We start from the raw sequence: 19,860 nt of genomic DNA, 5'->3' as shown, positions 1-19,860 counted from the left end.
AAACGAAAAATTCACATATTTGCTGAAACACGAATCAATCTGCTCATCTAAACCTGCATATTATTGTGTGTATACATCTGCATATCAGACAAGACCACATGCCTACATCAATCAGGTCAGACAAGACCGTCTGTGTCCATCAGTCAGGTCAGACAAGACAGTGTGTTTCCATCAGCCAGGTAAGAAAAGACAGTGTGTGTACATCGGTCAGGTCAGACAAGATCGTGTGTGTCCTTCAGCCAGGTCAGACAAACAGTGTGTGTAAATCAGCCAGATCAGACAAGACAGTACGTGTACACAATTCATGTCAGACAAGACCGTGTGTTTCCATCAGTCAGGTCAGACAATACAGTGTCTGTACATCCGCCAGATCAGACAGGACAGTGTGTGTACATCAGTCAGGTCACACAAGACCGTGTGTTTCCATCAGCCAGGTCAGACAAAACAGTGTGTGTACATCAGTCAGATCAGACAAGACAGTGTCTGTACATCAGTCAGTTCAGACAAGACCGTGTGTTTCCATCAGTCAGGTCAGACAAGATAGTGTGTGTACATTATCCAGGTCAGACGAGACTGAGGTGAGATCGTGTTTCGATGGCCACTTCAGTTTGGTCAATTCCAGTCGCCAATATACCCACGTCGAGTATACGCTAACATTCTGTACACTGTGGTATGACGCACGCTTAATTTAGGTTGGTGTTTATATCAATACTCAGAGGTTAGAGACAAAATAATTGTTTTTCAGTTGTCAGTATCAGGCGTGTGAATTTCAGGCGTCAAAAAGCATGCTAAAAGTAAGTAAGTTCGTTGCGTACAAAGTGCACGTGCCACGCGCGATACGTGACATCAGATGTTATGAAAAGGGATTTGCTTATTTGAAGTCATTTTCATAACTTTTCAATAGTGAGTGAGTTGAGTTTTACACCGCACTGAGCAATATTCCAGCTATATGGCGGCGGTCTGTAAATAATCGAATCTGGACCAGACAATCCAGTGATCAACAGCATGAGCATCGATCTGTGCAATCCCACCGATGACATGTGTAAACCAACTCAGCGAACCTGACCACCCGTTAGTCGCCTCTTATGGCAACCATAGTCGTCTTTGATGAAAAGCATGGGTTGCTGAAGGCATATTCTACCCCGGACCTTCAGGGGTCACTTTTCAATAACTCTGAAATGAAGTGCATGTCATACAAACAGACAAGCAACAATTACGTAGTTAAAGAAGTCTAAAAACACAATATTGGTTCATAAAATATCAAATACACGACTTAATGAACAATACTGAACAACTGATAAGTGAAAACACTATAATATGTAGATTTACACTACAGATAATTTAAGTTGTTCACTGGCAACTCGAGCCACAAGGGTTGATGTACCCTCGATGTATATTTATGTTCCCCTAGCCCATGGGCCCAGAGGAACCAGTGAACAACGTATTTCGATTACCGAAAACCTCAATGTTAATTTTCGATTTGTTTGAAGCACAGATACAAATATTTTAGAGTTATCTCCCGTTCATTGATTTGCATTCGCATTCGCAAAACATCGGTGACATCGACCATACGTGATTCACATTCGTGACCCACTCGTGTTATTCCGGTACAAGCCGAATAACTTTTTGGATATTACGGAAAGGGTCGAAAAGTGATTCAATGTTATTCAGGATAACGAATTTACTACCACGAAGTATCAAATGAGTTTGTTACCCCCAGTGGGGTACATGGAAAATATTACTCGTTTGTAAGCGACATTAAGAGACATTCACGTAAGAGGTAACATAAATAACACCATTCGTCACCACTCACCCTTCCAGTAACCTCCAAGGATATATTTAGCTTGCCTCGGAACAACACTAGTGGGTCACGTATGAAATAATACTTGTGGTCGGGTAAAATCTGTATAATGCAGTTAATAAACGATAGTGAAAACGATACATTATTACGATTCCTTGAATTTTGAATACCCATCCGTTGTTTTTTTAGTAATTGCTATATATGCTTTTTTCTTGTTGTTGTTGTTTGTATCCAGCATTATTGTTTGCCGATTTAGCGGACATGGCATTTGGTCCATGACACGTTAATTTTAACCGGGGACGTAGTCAAACCTTGTAAACAGGAAATAAGTGTCACTCACTGTAGTAATCAAAACACTATGAGACTGAAAGCAGTTTTGATACCTGTATCAAATCCATCGTTAGCAAGTATCCATTTATTTTTGTCTTATTTTAGCATCCATCAGTTATGGAAGGGTATTTACCTTTCCCTTGTAGCTTATTAAATTACTGAAAAGGATGTTCACAACATGATACACACAATACGAGAGACAGATATATGATGAGAACCCAATGTTTCCTCCCTGTTGTAAGGTACACTGGACCGTGTACCTATTCACATCAAAAGATATAATTAGCAAATAATTGAATGTCATTGTAATGTAAATATTACGGCAGAGGGTTATTCATGTTTCATTAGTTTTCATTTCTATTCCAGTGTTCGAAACAATCGTTTGCACACCCAACAAACACGAGTAGCTATTTAATAGGCTGGTGTCACTTTTATAAACCAGGTACGACGGCTCAGTTGAACATTCAGATAACACGAATCTTCAAGTCAAGAGAGTTACTTCCCTTGTGAAATAGGGCACGTGTGATTTGTGTTGGGAAGATGGATATTTTCACCGGCTGTTTATCACTTTCAGCTCAGCAATGGTTACGTCTGTTACCACAGAATTCAAAGACTGCATTCAGGAAACAGTTCCATCACAATGTTCGGTATGACATGCATGTTAGAATTATGTTTTCTGTCACAAAGTGGCGATCACCATCATCAACACAACCTGGTTCGTCTGACGGCTAGTGTCGGGTTTTTTCGCGGACGAGTACATACAGTTTTAGAAATGAAAAACTGCAGTCGGTGAAGTTGAGTTTTTACCCAATCATGTATTTTGTGTTTATTTCAGTCTGCTGTAACATGAGGTTAGTGTATTGAGAGTAAACCTTTTATAAATTGCCATATTGTGCACTCCGCAGTGAAGGCTAAATTGATTATACTTTTCACGCAAAAAAATGTTTTGCTTGAGTGTTTGAGACGCATACATTCAGATCTACTTGATTTTTTTAAAACAAGTAACTTAAACAGCAACATATAGCAAAACAATCTAATTTGCAATGATTCAGGACTGTAATGAAAATTACTCTCGCAAAAGATTTGGATTATATACCTATAATTATATTTCTGCACGCACTTGTACAAACCCTAGCGGGAACACTGCTTGCAGTTCACAGAACAACAAACAGACTCGAGGTAAGGATTCTAATTATTCCTTAACTTCTCCAAGTGGCATAGCTTGTGACCTACACTATTAACACACTATATGAATGACAACTTCTTATATTTCATGAGTGCGACGTTTCGATCCGGTTTCTAGTACCCTTGTCACGCTCACTGGCAAGTTTGTTAATCCCTGGTTTAGTAACAGACATGCCATGAACCGCATCACTCAGTCATTTGCAGTGTGTGTCATGTGATTGACAATGGACAATACTTCATTACCCCAAGGGGATTTCTTTTTACATTTGAAAGTGGTCACATGGTTACATATCAATAATGACATATATGTTAATAACGTGTATTTGCTTACCATCCAGAATGTGTCTCCTTGCATCATTTAGTTATGATAATGATATTCATATAGAACTGTATTGATGACAACTTCTTTAATTTCGTCAGTTCGACGTTTCACTCTGCATTGAGGTAGGGCGTACAGTATTTGTATTCTAAGATGTCAAATTTAATACTTACCGAGGGTAAATCTAATGCTGAAAACAAACAGAAAATACGACTGTGTCAGTGACCTCAATTAACAATTCTCGATCAGGGCTAACTGACGGGCTGTGGTGGTGATGTGCCTGTCCCCCTGCGCTAGGACGCACGTTACCAGTGGAAAAAAACAAAACAAATGATAAGGCTAACGAAATAAAGTGAAATGTTTCTCGAGCATCAGCGCGTAACTTTATTTGTGCGGGAAAATATTTGTTAATGCCATTTAAAAAAAATAATGCTGACCTTTCCGCGTCCCGGTCAAGTCCATTTGCCCACTATAAGAATAAGTGTCTGTAAGAACGAGTGTGACTGAATCAGTGAAACTACAACACGTGCTAAATTGTCCAAGCTGAGAGAAAAAATAGAGATGTGTTCCTCCTTCCTCGCCTTTTTTGTCAATCACAAATTAAAAAAAGAAAACGTCCTACCGACCTCGTCACTTTTGACAAAAAAATATGCCCGAGAAACATTTAATTTTTTATGCAGCCTAAACAGTTTTGATGACGGCTTATGTTTGTTTTAAATCTTTTTCTAATCTGTTTTAATTACATCTGTGATTAACGTAAACCATGTGGGACAATATGAACGTCACATTTCGTTGCCGAGTGAAACAACTGCAAACCAAAATATACAGGATGCTACGGCGCCTTTGTTATTTCAGGAGCATTTTAGTATTATTTCGGGAGCATTTTAGTATAATCAGTCGTGGGAGAGAGTCTGCCTCGTGTTATTTATGCCGAATAGGTAGCTATTATTATTTATGTACAAGCGGCATACATATTTTACATACCATGTCCATGTATGTGGCAGTGAGTGAGTTAAGATTGCTAGTGACAACGGCAGTATTTCAGCGATATCGTGACTAATACAAGGTATTAATTGGTACGAAATATACTTTCATTACACGACCTGCAAGCAAAGGACAGTAGAACAACTAGAATGTGTTTTAATCGTAGCATATCTTTTTTCTTTTAGGTTTTGTTTTGACAGCTGAGGTGAGATCCAGTTAGGATCTCCCCTCAGCTGTCAGCGATTGTACCGAGGTTTTTCCATTACTCAAAATAACAAATATGATACTATTAAAACACCCCTCGTGATTCAACTAAAATAGTTCAGGGCAACTATTACCTTATTACGATATACCTTTGGAAAGAGGAACAGTATTTGTTGAATTAATGGCACTGTGTTTAAATCTCTTCGCAGATTGTATTCAGCCCGTACAGTCTCGCTACAAGTCAAGGCAAATGAGGTGGACTTTCATTGCAAACAGTCCGGATATGGGGATCATACTGTCCTGTTACTGCCGGAAGCTTTGGGTAAGTTGGAAGCCAGTTTCTGTGATGTTGTGTTTCAGCCTGGTGTTCCCGTTGTACTTGGTGATGGGGTCCGCGATGGCACCCAGGAGTGCAATAATGTCCCTTTCCTTTGTTTCATAAAATGGTATTTACAGATCTTAATTTTAAACTTTTTTTTCTATATTTTATGGCGGGGTGTAGGCACCATGACCTCAACTAACACGTACGTCACAGACTGTCCATGTTTAAAGAGGTCGTAAAATGATTCATAATTCACCTGGCTCACTGGTTACACCTGTTATGTGTTCTTTGCGATTATCCAATGTATTTTTGTAACGAAAAAACTTGATTGATAAAATATCAAGTCCGTACCAGACCACCAAGCCTCGTTTTGAGATTTCCACGATTTCCAAATTTCCGTTTCTCAGAGCTCGTTGTACGGCAGAATACCCTGCACGAATTGTTTGCAACGAATAGATGGAGCGTAGTCTTGTAATGTACAGCTAATTGCACATAGGAAATGATACTGTTTAATATTTATATATCCAGTTGAATGAGTTGGACTTAAAATTCTGCACTCGTGTTTGTACAAAGTTGCGCAATGGGACAGAACCCAGTCAGCAGGAAACGAGACTTTGTGTAATCAATGTTTTGACTTGCGATCTGATTACAGGCTCTTCTGAGATAGACTATTCTCCAACATTACGCCCATTTCTGGTGTTCCCGGCTGTTTCCTACAGGATTATTTATGAATTACATACTCACTACCTCAAGCACAGTCACTGGTTACAGAACCATATCCAGCAAACAGGAACAGTTTTGTTAGTAACTAGAGTACCGTGACCTATTTTCAGCTCCTATACAGTGATTGATGCCACAGTTTCATTGGTGGCGTAAAGCATCCCCTATCCCCCAAACATTGTGTATGACCTGAGTCCACCATCCTGGTCATCTCCACGTCATACATCTACAACACCAAGTCAACGTTGTCGCATCGACGACGTAACATCCGTAACAGAATTAGCCATGTTGGACAAACATAAGGCCCAACACTTGAACATACTTGAGCTGACGTCTCAAGTCTAGAAGACTTTTTCGAAGGGCATCCAATACGTGTTCCATGGGATTGAGGCCAGGTGATCACTCCCGCCACTTCATGACGTCAGTATTGCAGGTTGTTGCAGGAAGTGTAGCTATCTACAGGTGAAACTGTGCCCAGAATATATCTTCAGTATGGTTTATTTGTGCCAGGCATATCACTATGATAACATATGGAATCTTTTGTTCTTAACTTCCAGACTCTCGGGCGAAAGAAGTTTTCTGTGCTTGGATTCAGCGATGGTGGAACTACAGGTTTGATCCTCGCTGCACAATACCCAGAACATATTCGGAAGCTGGTCGTATGGGGAGCCAACACCTACGTTAACGAGAAAGACATCGAGATACAACGAGGTACAGAGCTGTATCCTAGCAACGCTACTTCCGTTCTTGGCACTTGTGTCATTTCTAGAAAGCCTCCCAATTGAAACAATGTTAATTTGTACTCCTGACTATCCACATTTCAGGAGAATGTATTGATGTAACTACATGGTTGACGCTTTTCCCCCCTACCTTCCTCGATATATCCAGGGTTTACGTTCCGATAAATCTCCACTATATGGAGATACATCTACGGCGCGGTCCAATGATTTTATTACCTACCTCAATACTTGGAAGTTGGTCGTACCAATCACAACTCACTTTCGCTTTTTATATTTTGTAACTGATAAAACTTGGCAACACAAATCAAATCGTATACCCTCGAGATACCGAGGATCTTTTCCTGCCTAACACTCTAGAGAATTGTCAACATACCTTATATGAATGGTTCATTGTATTGGTTGATTGGTTGAATACAAAAATGTGGTAAAACATGGAGGAAGAAGGCTGCTTAGTTACACGTTGACGTTTAAAATATACTCTCTCCAAATAGAAACGCATTGGTGTGTTTTCACGAAGTCAATCTGCCAACTTTAAAGTGAGATATCATCTGCAATTCTGGATCGGTTCGAGATACATTTCACAGTATAAGAATCAAATGTCTATTAACATGTTTAGATTTAAAAAGTCGTACGTAAAGTCGTCCGTTCCCAGTTGGGCGTTATCTTTAACATCTGTTGTGGCCACCATGAGCCCCCCAAACGTCTCTGACATGGACGGAACAAGTCGTTGAATGGAATTCCGGCTCCTTCCCGTTTGCAAAGCCTGCGACACCTGAGGTAATGTCAGGGACGCCGGTTCACTTTAGCTAAGGTCATCCCACAAATGCTCGATGAGATTTGGAAGGCCATGAAAGCACTCTAATGTTCTCATTCTGAAGATTCTTAATCGTGACACGTGCTGTGAGGGGCTTCACATTATATTGATGGACCAACTCCCTCTGGCGGCCAGTGATTGGAACCATTTAAATCCTTAAGATTTCGTCTCTGTACTGAATATCATTGCCATGAAAGGGAAGAGAGTTAGATTTTTGCTTGTGGGATATGGCTGCCCATACAGTGACACTTCCATCACCACATCGGTCATCTTGGGCGACACACTTCTGAGCAAAACATTCATTTCACCGTCGATAGACAAATACTCGTACGTCTCGGCCTTGAAGCATATAACATGAGATTCGTCACTGGATTCTTTACATGTTGCCAGCGTTCGAAATAATCGCCGACCCTGAGGCCCAGAGCCCGCTGTATCGGGCCAGCAGTTTCAAATATCTGCAGACCTTCAAGGCCTTTGTAAATTATCTCGTTTTGGATTTTTGTTTGTTTGTTTTGCTTTTTTTAACTCAAATCTTTTCTATTCATTTTGGTCTTTATTAACAATCATCCACGATCCATCATACTGGTATTGAAGCGTTTTGCGCATTGTTATGTCAGCACTAGTCTTCAAAAAATAAAATACGTATATAATTCTGTGCCATATTCTTCGCTTATTGATTTTGTAGAAACTGTCTACAGTGCAGTCTATTTAGGTTTGACCTGCAGACTTCACTCAGGACCTGTAGATTTCATTCAGGGCCTCCAGATTTAATTCAGGACCTGTAGATTATAAAGCCTGCAGGCAGCAGCAGGCCCTGATAGCCAACTGGCAAATTAAAAAGTGTTGCAAACACTGCATGTACCAGTTTTGATGATTCCAAAATCAACGACATATTGCATTTCTGGACCCGTTGACGTCGACGTAGTCGTCGCAACACAGAGCCAAAATAGGATCTTCTGGTTCGAGCCTACCTTCTGGTAAAGGATTACGAATGGGTTGTTCTGCTCAAACCAAACACCGCACTTGCAGTTGTAGTTTCTTTGACAGACTGATTCCGCAAATGAAGTCCCCGGATGTACTCATCCTGCGTTGCAGTGATATTGCGATACCGATCTTGTGTTGATATCGGTCATATAAACGAACATAAAGGTGAAGTGCAATGGCAGATTGCAAATCTCCACCCCCAGGTGACCAATGCTAAACAACGGCAGTGATAATAATGATGTCCTTTCTTTCACACGCACCCGTCTGGCACACCCATCCGACATGCATGATGTTGCACACTCCACTAATTCTATGTGCTGCCTGCAGGTATGGAGGACATTGGTCACTGGACTGCCAGCGCCAGGAGTCGGTACAGCCAGCTGTATGAGGATGGGTACCTGCGGGCTCATTGCAGCAAATGGGTCAAAGCAAGCAGAAACTGCCTCGCACACAGCAAATTTATGTTCACTGATAGTCAGAGTGAGTGAGTGAGCTTGGTGAAATCCCGGTTATAACAGTTCATATGTCAGGGTATTGCAGTCAGGTGTAAGAAGGATAGAAAGAAACAACAAGTAGAAACAAAAACATTTCTACATGTTATGTGTTTAAAACTTTGTAAACAGTTGGGATGAAACGGTATACCACGGTATTTTACATTCGGTCCCCTATGCTGTAATACAATAAAAAAATTCGATATTTTCGGTTTTCTTACCGTGGTAAGAGCGTACAGTGTCATACCGTGGTAGGGGCGTACAGTACCGTACTGAAATAAGAGCGCACAGTACCATACCCTGGTAAGAGCGTACAGTACCGTACCGTGATAAGAGCGTACAGTAAGATACCATGGTGAGAGCGTACAGTACCGTACAGTGGTAAGAGAGTACAGTTTCAACTCTAGTTAAAGCACATGAACATACGGTATCCTTCTGTAAAACAATAATATGTAATCAGGGTGAATCTTGGATTCGGACCTATGGCCATAAGTGTCTGGGTCCCAGTGCACAAAGTGTTCGTTACGTTATGACTTCTTACTCTGTATTTATCACTGGCTGACGAATAAGCGTTTTGTTGTTAAGGATCCTGGCTCCTATTCCTGCATATTGAATTACAATGTTTCAGATGGACAGGCTACAGTCTGTTTGCCAGATATAGGGCTACTGGGTAAGTAAGTAAGTCTCAGCAGTTCAGCACACTGAATATTGCTTGAAGAGAAGTAAAACTTTATTCAAATGATAGCTGAGTTTACCTGTCTCACTCTGTCAGGTGACATCTGCAAGGCGGAACTGGAGAACATCACCTGTCCGACGTTTATCCTCCATGGTATGAAGGACCCTCTGACGACCACAGAACATCCCGTGTATCTCAGCAAACATATAAAGAACTCAAGGTTTGTCAAATTTATGTCATTTGGTCAGGGTATAGATATATATATCTTACCTCACACATAAATGGCGCTTTTCTATTATTTTCAGTGTACCCTTCATACAAGCGAGGTACATTCAATGTACCCCGCTGCCAATGGCATTTCATTCGTACTTCAGATAGTACTTCCTTATCTCCAATGACACTGAATCACGCATAATGCACGGAAATTACCAATGTGTTGCTAATGGAAAGACAACAATAAATCCGTGTCCTCTTGTGTCATCTGACAAATCTAGCTATGGCTACCAAAAAATGTGCATCGTATTAAACAAATTTTGTCAAAACGTTCAAATGTTGTACCTGTGAATCTTAAGAATAGGAATTACACCGCGGTGACTTTAATAAGACAATACCAACGAGAAAAACAGCAACGTACAGGATTCGAATCCTTTGATTCACAGGGCTGGATGAAGTGTACAATCCGACACCCATGCTTCAAACAGTTCCACATTTACACTGAGGGGTTCGGTAAGATAAATACGTTGTTCTCTGCCCTTCGGGCCCAGGGAACATAAACAAACATTGAGGGAACAGGGGGCCAGTGAACAACTTATAATGTAACCAGTTTTCAAATTGATAAAGATATTATTAACTGCCGAAATTTATAACTGGACAAACATTCATACATTTTTATTGGCCCATGCTTTCATGGAGGTTGATGTTTCTATTTGTATTTAAATAATACTTGATTCATGACTAAGCTTTGATTGTTTCTACTGGGTTAATGCTTGGCACTGTGTTGTACTGGATCCAGGTTAGTCTATTCTAAACTGAGCGAGACTGATTCGTCTAGGGAGTTACATGGCCTAGAAAGGACAGATTGATTGTATTCCTCTCAGCAGTATTCCAGCCAGGCGTAACACTGGTTTTCAAACAATTAAGTCTGGACAATACAATGATTGATATGGTGAGTTAGGAGCCGTGTCATTGGGACACAATGACATGCAGTAATGGAATATCTTCTGGGTGATTTGTACCCGATGAAGATCGGGGCTGACCCTCATCACCCACTTGATAACCAACACTACGTGGACCATTACTTATGTTCACAGTCACTGGATTGTCTGATCCAGTCTTTATTATTTCAGGATTGCATTGCTGAAATAGTGACTGTAATGACCTTAGATATGACAGAATGTTCTCCTGTTTAGGTTGCACATTATACCGGAGGGAAATCACCACATTCATATGTTCAGAGCTGACGAATTCAACAAGATGGTGGAAGAATTTCTCCTGGAATGTGGGTGGACAGACTTGATAAAGTTTACATAATTACTTTCCAATACAATTTCTTGAACTGTTGTAACTGGATATTTTCTTCATTTCATTTTGTGTTATTTTTATCATTTTAATGGCATTTGGAAGTGATACACAAGAGATGGCGGAGTCGTGTCTAGTTTGTTGAGAGAGGAGTGGCAAGACCACCAAAACCTATCTACGAGTTAATGATAGAGGACCCAGCAGCGCTAGCCCTACCCAATAGAGGATGCATGTATCAGATCCCCTGCAACTGTGGCCACCCCCAGAGCCTTAACTCCACACTCAAAGAAGGCATGTCCTCTGTCAAGAAACGAGACTTGAAATCTGCCATCTCTGAACACATTCTCAAGAACCAAGAACATCACATCATGTGTCCACCACCAACGACAACTGGCGACAAAGAAAACTGCAAGAAGCCATTGACATCAGGTGACATCGGCCATTCATGAACCCGCGACCTATGAATCCACCCGCCCAGCGTCATTACAGCCAAGGTAGGCTGTACTTCCCATTGAGAAAGAAGTGATCATGTATGGCAAATTAACACTGATGAAAAAAGTGATATCTGTGACACATCTGGATGCATTCCAGTAGTACTCTGGGAAGAGCACATAAACCAAGTTACAGAAGGAAATTTCTTTTCCTTCATGAATGTGGCTATAAAACAGTATGCTGGTGAGCACTACCTGACAACAACGCCAGCCACAAAGATCAAAGAAGTGGAGGAAGTCCTTTGCCAGGTGGAGGCCGTACTTCCAACGACAACTGGCACTATTGAAAGTGTCCAAGTACAGAAGCTTCTGTTGTGTGCCAATTGCCACCACACAAAGGACGTTAAACCGTCCACCACTGCTTACAAATGTGACAGCTGCCAGATGCGCCAAAGGAGCAATAGCATTATTGAACAATTCAAAACGAAATTCACATTGAAGTGTCTGTCAACTAACAAAACATTGCAACTTTCAGCTGAAGGACCATGTTTTAGAACATTCCTAAGTGCCATCAAATGTGATGAAGTTGATACAGACCTCATAGAGGAAGCTATGCTGTCGTTAGCTGAATCCAAACTGTCCTATCAAAACAGAGAGGTGTTGAGTATGGAGGCAGTGTAATGCTGTAGATTTTCTGGCATCCTAGGGTAATTTTCTGAGATTTTGTATGGGCTAAACAAAATATTCAAAGGCAGGGGTACTTTAGTGTTATTGTATATGTTTGCATAATGCAGCTGAAATATTGCTGACTTTGGGGTGGGCTAAACAAAATATTCAAAGGCAGGGGTACTTTAGTGTTATTGTATATGTTTGCTTAATGTAGCTGAAATATTGCTGACTTTAGGATGGGCTAAACAAAATATTCAAAGGCAGGGGTACTTTAGTGTTATTGTATATGTTTGCTTAAAGTAGCTGAAATATTGCTGACTTTGGGATGGGCTAAACAAAATATTCAAAGGCAGGGGTACTTTAGTGTTATTGTATATGTTTGCTTAATGTAGCTGAAATATTGCTGACTTTGGGATGGACTAAACAAAATATTCAAAGCAGGGGTACTTTAGTGTTATTGTATATGTTTGCATAATGCAGCTGAAATATTGCTGACTTTGGGGTGGGCTAAACAAAATATTCAAAGGCAGGGGTACTTTAGTGTTATTGTATATGTTTGCTTAAAGTAGCTGAAATATTGCTGACTTTGGGATGGGCTAAACAAAATATTCAAAGGCAGGGGTACTTTAGTGTTATTGTATATGTTTGCTTAAAGTAGCTGAAATATTGCTGACTTTGGGATGGGCTAAACAAAATATTCAAAGGCAGGGGTACTTTAGTGTTATTGTATATGTTTGCTTAATGTAGCTGAAATATTGCTGACTTTGGGATGGACTAAACAAAATATTCAAAGCAGGGGTACTTTAGTGTTATTGTATATGTTTGCTTAAAGTAGCTGAAATATTGCTGACTTTGGGATGGGCTAAACAAAATATTCAAAGGCAGGGGTACTTTAGTGTTATTGTATATGTTTGCATAATGCAGCTGAAATATTGCTGACTTTGGGATGATTAACCAAGATTTTCAGGGGCAGTTTGGATAGTTTATTTTCATGTTATAATATGTTTGCTTAATGTAGCTGAAATATTGCTGACTTTGGGATGGGCTAAACAAAATTTTCAGGGGCAGGGGTACCTTAGTGTTATATGTAGCTGAAATATTGCTGACTTTGGAATGAATATCCGAGATTTTGAGAGGTGGTAGAGTAGGTAACTGTCATTTCCTTAACGTAGCTGAAATAGTGCTGACATTGGTTTTGATAAGACATTAATAAAATGGTTGATTGTGTGTTTGTCTGTCTGTTGTTTTTTATCATTGACACAGGTGTACTTTTCCTAGAAGTGTTCAGGCTACACATTTTATGATGCACAAATGACACATTACAACCACTGCTATTATTCAGGAGATTGACAATGTCCTCCCAAATCAGTGAACATGAAGACAGAGAACGAGCCCTTTGCCAGCATGCTACCTCAACACAAATACATATTCTAAGTGTGGTAAGATAGTGTATTTTCTCTGAGGATGTCTCAGTCAATCCGACAAAGGACAAAGAGTCATTTTTTCATCAATCATTAGTAATGTGGGAGCAAATCTATGGTTTTCAGATAAATACTGTAGCAGACATACTCAGTGAGAGACAATGGTATACAGTCTTTAAATGCAAACCTATAATTGCAATTCACCTGACAAAGGGACAAGGAATAGCCCATAAACGCTGAAACGTACAAGGAGGAAAAAGATATCTTTCATAATACTTGCTTTTTCGTAGGTATTTTCAAGATTAATGTTTTCTGTGTTATCTAAATAATTGTTATTTTTTCTAATTTCAAAATCTTCTTGGCTATGAAGGGGCCTTATTCAACAGATCTCTTTTTTTCATGATTTAGAGCTCATTCTAATAATAATGTTTATTATACGTCTTTTTTAGTCTAGATCTACACGATTCTACAGGTAAACGACCTGTAAACTGAGCACACAGATGTCAAAGACGTACTAACATCTGATGACAATAGGTTAATGTACTGAATCGGCAAGCTTGCACAGCGCTTTGTCTCCTCACAGCGACTAACCGCACACGATGCTGCAAGGAGCTAAGATTTTCTAGTTACAAACACAAACTGGTGCGTTTTCATATACCATTCTAAGTTAACGGTAACATTAGTAAACATAAATAAGTACATTGTCATCGGCCATTACTTTGCCTCCACGCGCAAAGTCTGGTGGTATAGCTGCAGTAAAAATAAACATTTTGTTTGCTATCTTGTTTTCCAAGTGAAGTTTTTTAAAAAAAACAATCCTAGGCTCGCATCAAAATGTGAGCTCCTTTAAACAATCATTCTTGCAGTGGAAATGTTAGGTATTATGATAAGGACAATCCGGACATAAACGGCATAATGTTTAATGATATTAAACATTAACTAGGACAATATGCTGACGATACTCAGCTAATTTCAGATGGATTCGAAAAAAGACTTAATGCGGCAATTGAAACTCTGAACAAATTTCACCAAATCTCAGGACTCAAAATTGAACATAGATAAAACCAATGCTATTTCGATAGGTTCAATGGCCGAAAGTAAGGTAACTTTAGCCAATGACCTACACCTTGACTGGCACAAAGGGAACTACAAAATTTTAGGAATTATTGTAAATGCTTCAATAAATTATCTGTAGCTGATTAATACAAGGACACGCCTAGAACATACCAGCAGACTACATGCCAGTTGGCGCAAAAAAAATGAACTTCTATTAGAAAAATCACTGCCATTAAAACTTTGGCAATCTCAACTCTTGCCCTTATTTTCACACCACTGCCACCTGAAACATTCATACAAAAAAATTAATAAAATAATTTGTGGATTTTTATAGAAAAACAAAAATGACAAAATAAGGAGATCAATTAACAGAAATTATCAAGATGGACGTCTAAGATGGACGTCTAAGAATGACTGATAAAAAAGTAATTAGTTAGCCAATAATGAGCAATCAGTCAGTGTATTGGCAGGTAATCCTTTGAAAGAAGGAAGATGTTTTTACACAGACACAGACACGACACAGTGTATTCAGTATAGGTTAGTAAATGGACATACCTACACACTACCTTTTCACAAATCCCCAGTTAAATCAGCATTAAAGTAATTAATCAATCAGCGCGTCATCGTTTAATCCTTTGATCGATACAGACACAAGAAATGTCAAATGGGGACCTTTGTCGGGTAATCTAAGTGGCGTTACCACTAATTACTAGTATACCTGTTATAAATTCATTAACTGAGCATCAAGTGAATGATGATAAATAACATGTAGGATGAAAAACGTAGTAGACTGTGAAAACATATAGCTTTCATTTTTCTCAACACCTGTCGCTATTTCAGGTTTGTACAAACCAGTAAACTAAATAGTTTACCCCTTGAAATGTATATGAATTCTGCATGGACCCTCATTTTTATATCTACTATTACATCACGAAGATGCCCCGCTCTGATTGGTTGAAATTTCGTTTGCGGCTCAGAATTGTGCGCTGTTGTCAAAAAGGTCGATTTAAGGTAATTAAAGATCGAAATGAGTAGTTGTAATTACGAGGTTTCATTTATAACGATGTCGAAGTGTGATTAATGCATTTGCACCCCCTAGAGTATATGTGATCTTTAACTGTGCTGACTCTCCTAGCTTCTTTTTTGTTCTCACACGTGGTGGTGTCACCACAGGTTTTCAATAGCCCATTCCATTTCACAGCAATTCTCTCTTCACACGAAACTGAATATTATGTTCACACTAGACACATTTCAATGCACTGCATTCTAGATATTGCTGGTTCAGTGATGACATAACTTTATGCGTGATCAACTTCTTTATAGTCATGGTAAAATTTGGTATAGATTCTTATACCAATGATGGGGTACACCTGTTTTTATACAACACACACGCACATATGATAATGAGATAATAATAGCAAAGGTGGGAAATAATGCATCAAAGAAGGTCACATGATGAGCTACGATAACATTATAATGAACTTAGATAACATTAATGAGATAACATAGCAAAGGTGGGAAATAATGCATCAAAGAAGGTCACATGATGAGCTACGATAACATTATAATGAACTTAGATAACATTAATGAGATAACATAGCAAAGGTGGGAAACAATGCATCAAAGAAGGTCACATGATGAGCTACGATAACATTATAATGAACTTAGATAACATTAATGAGATAACATAGCAAAGGTGGGAAATAATGCATCAAAGAAGGTCACATGATGAGCTACGATAACATTATAATGAACTTAGATAACATTAATGAGATAACATAGCAAAGGTGGGAAATAATGCATCAAAGAAGGTCACATGATGAGCTACGATAACATTATAATGAACTTAGATAACATTAATGAGATAACATAGCAAAGGTGGGAAACAATGCATCAAAGAAGGTCACATGATGAGCTACGATAACATTATAATGAACTTAGATAACATTAATGAGATAACATAGCAAAGGTGGGAAATAATGCATCAAAGAAGGTCACATGATGAGCTACGATAACATTATAATGAACTTAGATAACATTAATGAGATAACATAGCAAAGGTGGGAAATAATGCATCAAAGAAGGTCACATGATGAGCTACGATAACATTATAATGAACTTAGATAACATTAATGAGATAACATAGCAAAGGTGGGAAATAATGCATCAAAGAAGGTCACATGATGAGCTACGATAACATTATAATGAACTTAGATAGCATTAATGAGATAACATAGCAAAGGTGGGAAATAATGCATCAAAGAAGGTCACATGATGAGCTACGATAACATTATAATGAACTTAGATAACATTAATGAGATAACATAGCAAAGGTGGGAAATAATGCATCAAAGAAGGTCACATGATGAGCTACGATAACATTATAATGAACTTAGATAACATTAATGAGATAAGTGGAGTTACCATGACAATTAGTAATTGTAGGATAATTAGGCAGAAGCCAAGGTAGTGGATGATTGTTTAGTGGGTAACCAGTGATGAGAAGTCTGGCAGGTTGCTGAAAACCTCGAGTAGGTTTTGTGGATAAATATTTGTGGATTAGATGATGTAAGTTGTCAGAATGTAATAGTTCTGAACTCTATTAATATACTACCGACAGAAAATAAGGGAACCAAGAAATTGAATGTAGATGACTTTGACTGTGACAGGATAGATAGATAGATGATTTAAGTTTTAATAGGTGTTCGGGCAACTAGGCCCATTTACACCTTGCCCATCACAAAGGTTTGCTAATTTCCCAAACGTTTATAAAGTATTAAAACTGCCACAAGCTTTAATATAAGCAAGAAGTGCATTCTGAACATCAGTGCGGGCGATATTCTGTGAACACAACAGTCCAGTCAAAGAGATTTCAATATTGAGTGATGTAAGTGATTCCATCATCGCCTTACGTTGAGTGACATATTTTTGGCAATGCAATAAATAATGGGCAACATTATCTAGCTGATGACACAGAGTGCAATTTGGAGAAGTATCTTTTTCATTTCCAAAAATCCCAACATGAGCCGGTATCCATGAAAAGTCAACGTCTAAAAGATCTTTACTTAAGTTAAAGAGTTCAAGTATAATATTGAGGAGCCTGTCCGAATTGCCTGTAAAACACTGACAGAATCACTAAAAATGACCGCTGATACAGGCTTTAAAAATTTAATCCAGCACAAAGCTTCAATGATGGCCGCAAGTTCAGCAGAAAATACTGACAAGTGATCAGCTAATCGGAGAGAAATCTCTCTTTGATCAGTAGCTATGAAGATACCTGCACCAACATGACCGGACACTGGGCACTTAGATCCATCAGTGTAAATCTGCATAGCATTAGCCCACTGTAAACTACGAATATGTTCCTCAGCAAGAGCTTTGATACGAGGAACTGGATCAGATTTAGATGTTTGGTCCAGAACATCAAGATACACGGATGGATGTTCAAGCAGCCAAGGTGGCTTCTTAGACAGAACACTGACATCATCTACTGCAACATCACGTACTTGATGATGAAAAGCAGTTTTCTGACAACGCATCCCATAAGGCCCCATACCGTCCTTCCATGGATCGAGAAAATACTCAACACAATCTCCCAATACAGCTGACGTCGGGTGTTTCAACCCAAAAGATTTCAACTTCAGCATGTATCTAACTTCTAACAGTTCACGTCTGAGATCTAAAGGCATTTCACCCGATTCAACATGTAGAGCTTCAACAGAGGTAGTTCTAAATGCTCCAAGACAGATTCTGAGGGCCTTTGACTGAACAACATCTAGTCTTGCCTTTTGTGTTACACATGCAGATCCATAAGCTTGACAGCCGAAATCAAGTCGTGATCTAATGAGGGCACGATATAACAGCAATAAACACTGCCTGTCTGCACCCCATTTGGTACTGGAAATACTTCTCAGAAGGTTCAAGGCTTTAATGCACTTCTGATTCAAATAACCTATATGAGGTTTCCAGGTAAGCCTCCTATCAAACCAGAGTCCTAAAAACCTCACCTTATCCACAAACTCCAAGGGAGAACCGCACAAAACCAATTTTGAATTTTGAGGAATCCTCTTCCTAGTAAAAATAATTGCAGACGATTTTGAAGCTGAAATCTTAAAACCCCACTGTATACACCAAGCTTGTACAAGATCGAGAGATTGTTGAAGACCATTGAAAACAACGTCAAAATTACGGGACCGTTTCCACAACGCTCCATCATCAGCAAACTGCGATGTTTCGACCCGGACATTGATATTCGCAAACAGGTCATTAATCATCACATTAAATAATGTCGGACTGATTACACTACCTTGGGGAGTTCCATTTTCTAACTTGAATATATGCGACAGAGAAGTTCAAATGCGAACTTGTATACTTCTGTCCCTCAAAAAATCCTTTTTCCAATCAAGCATGCGTCCACAAACTCCAAGCGTATACAGTTTTATCACCAAACCATCCCTCCATAGCATGTCATAGGCTTTTTCAATGTCCATGAAAACAGCTACATGTATCAGATATTCAGTGCTTCCTAGTGCCTTCTTAATTTCGGTTTGAAGTCTCACTAAATGATCAACACAAGATCTGTTTTTCCGAAAGCCTGATTGAACACCTGAAAAGAGATTGTTCTTTTCCATGAAGTAAACTAGTCGGTTATTTACCATTCTCTCCATTATTTTACACATGTTGGAGGTAAGAGCAATGGGCCTGTAGGATGTGGCTTGAGTAGGATCTTTACCAGGCTTAGGAATAGGAATTACAATTGCCTTTTTCCAAGAGATTGGAAGTTTGCTTTCAAACCAAATGTGATTAAAAAGTAAAAGCATCGTTTCAAGACTGATAAGCGGCAAATGTTTGAACATATCATTACACAAGGAATCATCACCTGGGGAGGTATTTTTCCGTCCAGAAATGGCGTTCCTTAATTCCTGGAAACAAAATAAGGAGTTGTAGTCAGCGATATGATGTGTTGGACAATGTAAGATATCTGAATACTCTGATTCAAGTGACTCCTTAATAATTCGAAAGTCTGAATTAAAGTTGTCTGTACTTGAGATTCTCTGAAAGGACTCAGCCAATGCATTACTTTTGTCAATATTTGTTGTTGCTGGTGCATCTTGACCGATAGATGGAATCGCACAGGTAGAACATGAACTACCAGAAATAACTTTCACTTTTCGCCGTACCTGAGAAAGAGGTGT

At 39.2% G+C, this 19,860-nt stretch overlaps 1 protein-coding gene across 1 annotated transcript; it reads left to right on the top strand.

The window, feature by feature from the left end:
* Positions 1–5,106: 5,106 nt before the first annotated feature.
* Positions 5,107–11,100, top strand: LOC137257551 (valacyclovir hydrolase-like). Its single transcript, XM_067794875.1, has 5 exons — positions 5,107–5,145; positions 6,423–6,576; positions 8,731–8,883; positions 9,667–9,790; positions 10,980–11,100. Exons 1-5 carry the CDS (start codon positions 5,107–5,109, stop codon positions 11,098–11,100), a joined length of 591 nt encoding a protein of 196 aa, XP_067650976.1.
* Positions 11,101–19,860: the final 8,760 nt, after the last annotated feature.

The sequence above is a fragment of the Haliotis asinina genome, chromosome 12 (assembly GCF_037392515.1).
Source record: "Haliotis asinina isolate JCU_RB_2024 chromosome 12, JCU_Hal_asi_v2, whole genome shotgun sequence".
Classification (NCBI taxonomy): domain Eukaryota; kingdom Metazoa; phylum Mollusca; class Gastropoda; order Lepetellida; family Haliotidae; genus Haliotis; species Haliotis asinina.
The sequence above is the reverse complement of the archived record's forward strand: the minus strand, read 5'-3'. Positions and strand labels throughout refer to the sequence as shown.